The sequence below is a fragment of the Embiotoca jacksoni genome, unplaced genomic scaffold (genome assembly GCF_022577435.1).
Source record: "Embiotoca jacksoni isolate LCO1_2020_lvr unplaced genomic scaffold, fEmbJac1.0.p SCAF_20, whole genome shotgun sequence".
Classification (NCBI taxonomy): domain Eukaryota; kingdom Metazoa; phylum Chordata; class Actinopteri; family Embiotocidae; genus Embiotoca; species Embiotoca jacksoni.
The window spans coordinates 6,882,932-6,892,598 of NW_027185341.1; the positions used below are offsets into that span (position 1 = coordinate 6,882,932).

A 9,667-nucleotide genomic window follows, 5' to 3' on the forward strand; every position below is an offset into this window, starting at 1 on the left:
AAATGAGTGAAGTGTCTTTAGTATTGTCTCAAAAGTGATCGCTGAACACATTGGCTGCATGTCTGACATAATTTCAATTGTTGAAAGGGTGGAATTTGTAATTATCATGTACTGAGTTATACTCTACATGTTTATGCAATACCCCCCTGTGTGTCTCAAATACCAGGCAAGTCCAGGCCTGCCTGGGCTGATTAATGATAAACCCTGATAGACCTTTTATCTCTTTATTGGACAGACTGAAGTCTAACTCAAACAATAATCTGACCACAGCTCTATGCTGCACTTCACCCGTGTTAGTTTTTTTTTTAATTTGGGATATTTTAAATGAAGGATGCATCTGTTTGTGACAGCGTTTTCTTTAATTGACACCATTTATTGCATCAAGGCATGATTGCATTTTCAAACAGCTTTTTAAAAAACGTACAAATGAAAACGTGGAGATTAAACAGTTCGTGTCAACCAACATTAATCAATATGATACAATAAGAGAGTCTGGCCTTATAAGAATTGAATTCATGTAACCTCCCCTCACAATTTCCAATCATATTTGTGAAAGCAAACAGAACAAATTAAAAAAATAAAGACATACGCTGAAGTAATCAATAAGGACAAAAGAAAATCCATCACCCTGCGATAGAAAACAGGACTCACCCCTTTTCTTATTAAACCATAAACCCTAGGATATTTTCTGAAATCTTCACCTGAAATACTATTACCAAATTCAGTGAGTCAGAGCTCCATAACTGTGAGGCCAGGATGAACAACCTTGGGCTCAATGGATAAGAGACACTTGGGAAAACTTTAAAATGCAATGAATCTGTGTCTCCATCACCAGACCAGAGAACTGTTTACATCTGCCTGATTAAAACTGTAAATTAGACGGTAAATAACAGCCTGATAACAATGAGTCAGTGACACTGATGTTATTGAACCTCTAAAAATTCTCAACTGAAACTACCAAATTTGATGCAACAGAAATGAAGCACAACTAATGTTACATCCGTTTTAGTCATAGAAGTAGTAGTCGACCTTTTCACTGAATGTGCCAACCGTCTACAAATGGTTGTATTTTAGTAACAGATCCGTCCTGGTCCTGCTGCAGGGACTTCCACGGTCGAAAGGGTTAATAAACACATTAAACACCAATGAACTGCATATTACTTCTCAAACAATTTGGCGCGATATTGTGTATATCTGTGAAAAACAAAACCTGTAAGTTGAAGCAAGCTCTTTCCAGTCAGATTTATTGCGGTGTTGAGTTTGTTGTTCTAATAGAGGCCTGCGTGGACCATCGCAGCGTATATATGCATCATTTTCATTATGGTCAGTAAACTTTTTGAAAACATTATTTTAATGTCATAAAAAATTAAACTAAACATCCTGAACAAAAGCTGTTTTGTTTTCCTAAACTTGCTGCCTATCAAAGTGCATAATGTTCCATTTCATGACTTTCTGTCTTCCTCCGTCTGCTCCCCTTTTTGCTTTGCAATACATAACCGTAGACAAATGGCAAATGGTCTTGCCTAGCTTGGTGCTATATACTTTAGTGAATATATATTAAATTGACTATATAACGACGTCAAGTGAATGATTTCTAATCTCTTACTATGATTGTATAAGTTGTTTCGTCTCCATTTTGCTCTGATAACTTTTCATCATCATACAACACAGACAATCGAGATGAATGGCTGATTTCGCTGCATGTTAGTAAAAAAAAAAAAAAAAAGAAAAGAAGTTCATGCTAATGTAGCACAATAGAAAGTCCTCTCAGTCCTGTGGTGACGGCTTGTTTGTGGAGAGTGCTTTGATTGGAGGGTGGCTGGCTTTTCTTCACTTTCCTTCCGTCACGGTGATCAGTTAATCACCAACCCCGGCACGACGAGTAGCTGCAGTCCAGCGCTCATCCTCTACAACCAACGTCCTCATATCGGAACACCTGAAAATCCAACTTGAAGGGTCAGCATTTTTTTCTTCCACCTGAAGAAGTTATTTGAGTTTGCAAAGAGTTCATATGAAACTAATTTGGTATAATAAAAGTCTCTGTTCTATTGTCATTTCACTGATTTAAATGTTTTAATATCAGCGCAGCTTCATGTTACACACTGCTTCCTGTAAACCACCTGACGCCCACAGGAAACAATGGAAGTCTACGCCAGAAAATAATCCCTAATCATGTTCCCTAACAGATCTTATAGTCAGTTTTTAAGGACATCTTCGTTAGCTGGGTTTGCGAGGGAGTGAGGCATGATTGCGTTTGCATTTTAGCAACAACAACAAAAAAAAAGTTACAAAAAAATGTAATGACAAATGCAATGTGCATTGCGGAATGATTGGAGGAGAATGCAGAAGTAACTGTCAGCACTGTTATCCTTTCAGGGAATACAGAGTTGGAGCAGCAGTCTTGAGATGTCGGTGTGGTTTGGGGTCAAAGGTCACAGATAGCTCTCCACTCGCTCCCACGAGTGCATCTCCGTGAAGAAGCCCTCACACAGGCCGAAGCCCTGATCCAGAGTCAGAGGAATGGCCTGCGCCTCCTCTTTAATCTCTTCCCACGGCTGCAGCACCGCCTCATCCGGCTGCTCCGGGAACAGCGCGGAGGCCTCGTCGAAATGCTGCAGCTGGTGGTGTCCCTGGAGCAGCTGATCGGGGTCCAGCTGCTGCTGCTGCTGCTGCTGCTGCTGCGGGTGCTGCTGCGGCACGTGGAGCTCTCCCATGCTGCACTCCATGGACGCCGTGCTCAGGTCCATGTAGCCGTAGGACTGATGGTGGTTCATGTGCTGGCTCTGACCCAGAACGTCCCCGCCTCCGCACCACCTCCCCAGCCCCGCCAGGTGCTGCCTCCCCTGCATGGAAACCTCCATCTCGCAGCCCAGGGAGCTGAGCGCCATGTTGATGTCCAAGTCCTCAAAGGTGCTACAGTTCCCGCCGAGTACGTCATCAAACACGGACGCCAGGTCAAAGTCCCCCCTCAGGATGTCTGTTTTGTTGGCCTCTGTGGCCAACAGAGGCGACTCCGTGGCCCTCATCGCCTTGTTGTTTTTCAGGGGCAGGTGCTTCCTTTTGCCGCCCACCGCCTGGTAAGGGCAGCCATTTTGGGTGCTGTGATAACCCTGAACTAGTTTGCTCTGTCTGTGTGCGCCGCCGCTGCCGCCGCCGCTGCTGTTGCTGCTGTAGTGGTTGGCAGACATCCTCCTGCGTTTGAAGATGCCATTGACAAACATGTCAGCGTACTGAGGATCAATTTGCCAGAAGCCTCCCTTCCCTGGCTCGTCTTTCTGTCTGGGGACCTTCTTGAAACACTTGTTGAGGGACAGGTTGTGACGAATCGAGTTCTGTGACAAAGCCAAAAACAACGAAGAAGATTTAAACACGAACCCATTGGCCTTGAGCAAATTTAAGTTTAGTCGTGTAAAAAATTAAAGTGGCACTTTTATAAGGGTGACAGGAGGCTGTGTGTTGGGGGTATTGTTGTTGTTTGTATGGGAAAGCAAATGTACCTAATGAGGCTTTCTTGTAACAGGCAGCTCTGTGCCTTTCAAACATGATCAGCTGTGCTTAGCTGCCATCTCTCTCAGGAGCCCTCATTAACACACACACACACACACACACACACGCATGCACACACGCATGCACGCACACACACACACACACACACACACACACACACACACATTTGAGTGCTTTCTCCACCCCATCACCATTCCCCTCAGACAAAAAACCCTGTATGAGCACTCTCCAGGAGGATGGAAATTTCAGATACACTTGGATTAAAAACACTTGTCAGGGAAATCATCAAAGGCAGAAATGAGACACTAATCCTGGAGGAGGGGGGGGGGTGTTGGTGATTTTCAGATGGTCCAATACTACACCTGTCAGTTCTGTTTTCCCACCCTGATAAAGGAAAGGCCGTCTCATGTCCTGTGGCCTAAAGATGTGCTGCGTGATGGTGACACTGGAGTCAATTGCTCACCTCTCCTCCCTCACCTCACCATTTATCACACTCATAAATAATAGAAGGAGAGTTATCCGGTCTCGGTTACCTGCCAGCTGGGCTCCGCGTGTCTGTAGTAGCAGAAATTCTCCGTTATCCAGTTGTAGATGGTGGACAGAGTCACTTTGGGCTGTTTGCTGGCCTGCATGGCCATGCAGATGAGAGAGGCGTAGGAATAAGGCGGTTTGACTTTAGGGTTGGTTTTGTAGTCGACCTCCACCGGCGGGCTCGCCTGCATCGGGATCTGCGGGAAGCCGGATGTAGGATAAGCGCAGTTGGTAAACCGCGGGGCCGCGGTGGAGTCGCTCCCGGAGGTGACGGGGCTCCCGAGGTACAGAGGCATCCCGGTGGCAGCGGTGTCCCCGGCCGGAGGGCTGGACGGAGACTCGGTGCCGGCTCGGGGGAAGCCGAGGCGTTTTAGGAAGAGGTGCTGCTGCGAGGACGGACACCCGGGTCCGGCGCCGTTGGGTCGCTCTGGGTCCGCGCTAAGGATGGAGAAATTCTGGAGCCAGTGGAGGCTGGTTAGGCTGTCGTCAAGGGGGGCCGAGTCGGACCCAGTGACCTGGTCTTCGGGGTAAACCGCCAGCCACTTCTCTTTAAACTTGTTGGCAATGTCGGGGCTCGTTAAGACCGGCATCCTGGCTTTGTGAAGACTGAAGAAGGTCAAAGGGTCTTTAAACTGACATTTAAAGTTCAGTGCTGGTGGAAGAAAAAAAAAATTAAAAACAAAAGCACAGTTGAGTAAATGATTCTAAATGACCCCTCACATCCATATGTCAAATATATCACCAAGGATCGGAGATCTTTTATGAAAATATCCAATACAATTAATATATACATCCCCTATATTACTAAATGATGCGTAATTGCCCTACCTCTGATGTCGCCTTGCTGGAGGAGATGCTCTGTGTGCACCTGTTGCAGTCCGTCCCTGCCTCTCCTCTCGGACTCAGCGGCGCATCCAGTGTCTGCGCAACAAGTGCGGCGGGGGAGGGAGGGGGGCGAGGAGCATCCAGCAGCGGCTCATATGGAGGAAGGAGAGGCGGCACTTAGGATAGATCCATGACGACCTGGGCGAACCGGGCTGTTATTAATCCGAACGCACGCCTCTGCCGGAGTGTCCGAAAGATGTCAAGACGTGAGAATGTGTGGAGGTTGTGAAATAAGTCGCTCATAAAGCCCGAGAGACTGCCCACCATCCCTTTAAAACGCCTGCAGGCGATCTCTGATTGGCTGGCTCCATATCCCTGCTTGTCCAGGTTGGAGCTCTCTCTCTCTCTCTCTCTCTCTCTCTCTCTCTACCAGGGCACTTATATGAATGTTAAACGCCAGGACAAGACTGGGCGCACATACACGCTGCAATAAGAACCGCCAGCCTCCCACGTCCTTGTCTTCACAATCTCTGTCTCGGTCCCGGAAACGGGCTGAAATGTGACCTCTGTGGCACGCGCGTCACAGCACCCCCGCTGGCGTTGAAAAAGACGCGCCACAGGTCCCGCTCGTGGTTTCCACCTGCAAAGAAAGCAGCCCACTTTAACTCATAAGCCTGTATTTAACATTCCTTTTGTGATACTGCTCTTTTTTTTTGTTTTTGCAAACGCAAACAGGCGATTTGAATGTCGATTTATCCCACTGTGTACACAGCCGGTAAGGACTCACGTGCAGTTTTAGGCTCCCGTTGTTTTATATAATGGAGCACATCATAACACATCTCCGAACACTCATTAACTGATCCTGTATCAGACACAACCCTAACTGGGTGATTTATATTGGTTGTTGTTACTCTGTCGGAGGATTCTGCACAATTAAACAATTAATGTTGCATTATTAATTTTATATTTGCCAAATTCAATAGTTTGCAACCACATACTTGTTCTAAAACCTTCTACAAAATAAACTCCAAATACGTATTAATATATACTTGAGGACCAGCGCATGCATTTAAGCCAGACATTAAGCTATAACAATGCAGCCGTTTTTATAAATCAAGTGGCTCACGTTGCTGTCATTGAGATGCATTAGGCCTACTTTGTATCTTTATTTATTTTTAATGAAGTGGCAAAGTAACAAAAAACGGCAAAAAGTAATTAGATAATTCAGATATTAACAAAAGAGAAGGAAGCATAATTGATCGTAATGTATGTGAAATAGAATTTGGTCAATGTACCTAACTATGGTGAAGTCAAATTGTCAAACATCTGACGTGTCATGTGCAGTATACATAACACAGGAACACAAGACTGCACAACTGTCTGTCTTAGATTAAAGTGATCTGAACCTGTAATAATAAGAAGCCCAAAATATGCATCAGTCAAATGAATAATGTCCTCAACATTTTTACAGACTGATCACCCTAAAATCTAAAGTCAATATTCAGGTAACTAATGAGTAGGGTTATGGTCATGTTGAGTCAAGTGCAGGAACACAACCAGTATTATGATGAAGTGTATGGGTATATTTGACAAACCATTAAAGAGTGAGCCGCATGCAGTTTTGATATAATTGATAGTTAAACTCTTAATCAGGCAGCGTTAGAGACATATTCTACACAGGTTTACGTAGGTCGATATTTATTCATTAAAGCCACTGCGAATCACGATGGACCACTGCCACTCCGTGGATCAATGCTGCATTGCAGCTCCAGCAGACAGCAGAACCACGCTTTCATTACAACAGAAGTACAGTCCTCTCTGTAACAGTCTCATCAGAGAACATACACGTCAGAAAAGGTTTTAAACAAAGTCTTATGAACTGTGATTGGTGGCATGACAGGGTTTGGAAAAGTTAAGTCCATCGTACTCTGTATTCCTTGGGTGCAACGATCTTCCTGCAAATGTAAAATCAAACCAATCATACATCTGATGTTTGAATGCAACTAACCACTTAAGACTACCCTGCATCCTCTCATGTCAACATGGATCCAAAGCCGTGACTAAAAAAACCTAAAACTTTTCCCTTTTTGTTTGTCGAAACCAGACTGCATGTAAAAGCAGACGTAACTTCCGGGTCTGAAACATGCGGCCATTGCCGAACTTACTTCAAGTGCGCCGAGGGCCACTAGAGGTTGGCTCCAAAAAGGCTCCGGCTCCATAGACTCCCATCCAAATTCTCTCATGAAATAAGAAATCAATGCATTTTTTTCCATTTGACATTTTGGTGTCGTTCGCTAAAGTCACTCCTTCTTATTATTTTTCTGGTGATCCAGCTGAAAATAATCCCATTATTAATTAGATAAAAATCAGCATTTCTAGGGGGACGCGTGTGTTTGATTGACAGGTCTGTGGTGCAATCAGGTTTCCTCTTTAGGTGGGGAATGTGTGGGGGGGGTATACTATCGTATACTAACCACATTTCTCATACACCTAAGTAAGAACCTAACTAGTACAAAGCCTCAGTAACAAGGTGAAAGTGTGCAGCATCTCACTGGGGTCATCAAAAGGGCACCTCTCTTTTCACTAGTGTTTCGTTGAGTTAGGACCACTCCGGAAAGGCTCAACAGAACTCCCGGCGTCCCTCAGCTACTCCCCTAAATACTCCGACCCACCACCTCTGCTCTACCTGCTTTACATATACTCTAGTATGACGTGTGCCTACATACTTTGGCAACGTTATCTTTGCCCAAAGTCACAAGGTCACACCTGAACATTGGTATTTACCCGGTCATCTGGTGTAAATCAAACATAGTGAATCATAAATAGCGAGCAAAAGTAAGCTGAATGTGTTCCAGCCATCTCTCTTACTCCCCAAACAACTTCAGTCAAACACATCTGCGGACGTTAAAGGTTTGGAGCCCCGAGGCTGACGAGGCTCAGCTTTCACTGTAGGGCACCGAGGATGGATGAGGGGGCAAAATGTGCGCTTCAGCATTTCAAGAACCTGGATACGTCAGGCCAGCTGTTGCGTCCAGTCAAGGAAGCTGGATTTAAAAAAAAAAAAAATGTTTCTAGGTTTATTTAGGTTCTTGACAAAGGGCTTGCTGGTGAAGGCAGGCAAATGTTTGGACAGCTGTTCTTATTGTTGCCAGGCTTCCCACTGTCCTTCAGCACACATACAGTAAGCTCACAGTGCATCTGAATGAATTGAAAGAGGTGCAGAGGAGGACTGTCACGCCAGTAGGTATTGTTAACATTAACCTTTACATGGGTTTTAATCCAGAAAACCATCACAAAACGCCTGAACTGAAGTCCCTATAAACTGAAAAACTATCCTAACTGCACTTATGTAGTCGAGGATCAACTGGTGAACACAAGACGTTGTCACTCACTAAACTTGTCCGTAAGATATCCTAAATGTTCCCACTTTTTAATTATCCTATGAATCTAAAACACAACAGATCTGTCTCGACATCTTAATTAAAGTAAAATAAAATTGTCATATTATCCAATTATACGCCCAAAGGAAAAGTCTACATTTTATGTCTCGATGCTTTATTTCTAAACGTGTCTGAGTGGATTAGACGCTTCATATGCAACTCTAGCTAATGTTGGTATGACCGATGTGAAGCTGCAGCCACAATCTGCAGGACTGAAGCTCCTGGGCTACAACATCGTCAGACGTTTAATCGAAGATCTTGTAGTTTGCTCGTGCTCATGCCTTTAATTTTCATTGTACGTGCCCATAAATTACACTAAATGGGCACAAATTTTCAGATTATTAATCAGCATCAGCACATCAAAGGTCGGACAACATTAGGAACAAGTACTGAAAGGGCTCCGAGTTTCTGCGTGATGAAAATAAAATCTGATTTTATTACCATCCATGTGAATGACCTCAACCCGTGTGAATGACCCAGTTGTTGTTCCTTCTTGTCGCCAGCAGGAGTCTCTGTTTCAACTCTTTCCAAACTACTGATGAAGGAATGTTTACAGTTTACAAACTCGCCCACAATGCTGCGCGGTGCGTGTTTCCATCACAGGGCTCATTTTACACAGCCGGCACGAAAACGGCTGTTTTCGAAGCACACTGCCTTCACTGACACCGATCCACCAACACGAGTATTTATAGTTGTAGGGTGGATTTATTGTTTTTGACGTTAATGTTGGGAACATTGTGGATTTTCAAAAAAACGACATAATCTCCTCTCAAGTGTAACTCTATTGTTTTCTATTGTTCATTCGTTGTTTTAGTGTTACACCGCAACCTCCAAAGGTCTGCATCGTCCTTGTAAATCCAACAGCCCTATTTTGTTTAATGACTCATCATTATGCGCTCATTTATTTCAGTCGTTTATCATTATTGGATCATTAAAGTAGTTAATGCGCGTCCCTACGACCATCCAGACGAATATGGTTGTTTAAAAAAAACACACACACAATAGGCGCATTTTCTTTATTAGAAGCTGGAGTATTACCCGATATGTAACCTGTTGGACTGTCCTCGGGCATGCGGAAGGGGAATTTGCCCTGCAATGCCTTTAATGAAAACATTCACCGTGTTATTACAACAAAGGAGAGAGGTGTGTGTGTGTGTGTGTGTGTGTGTGGTTGCAAAAGGTTGCAGTACCGCCGCAGTCCTCACCGATGTGTGCAGATAAGCTGCGGCACAAGACAGGACACACACAGAGGAGAGAGAGGTAGCCGTGCGAGAGCTGCCCAGAGCAGACACGACGCCGCGTTCACCGCCGGCTGTCCCTAATTTAACTCCGAGCGATGTAATTGGCGACGGCGGATTTGTTTA

At 44.6% G+C, this 9,667-nt stretch overlaps 1 protein-coding gene across 1 annotated transcript; it reads right to left on the bottom strand.

Moving 5' to 3' along the window:
• Positions 1-354: 354 nt before the first annotated feature.
• On the bottom strand, positions 355-5,087 carry foxj1b (forkhead box J1b). Its single transcript, XM_069156014.1, has 3 exons — positions 4,867-5,087; positions 4,041-4,690; positions 355-3,332 (listed from the first exon to the last, which is right to left on the bottom strand). The coding sequence occupies exons 2-3, from the start codon at positions 4,626-4,628 to the stop codon at positions 2,433-2,435; spliced, it is 1,488 nt and encodes a 495-aa protein (XP_069012115.1). The 5' UTR covers positions 4,629-4,690; positions 4,867-5,087; the 3' UTR covers positions 355-2,432.
• Positions 5,088-9,667: the final 4,580 nt, after the last annotated feature.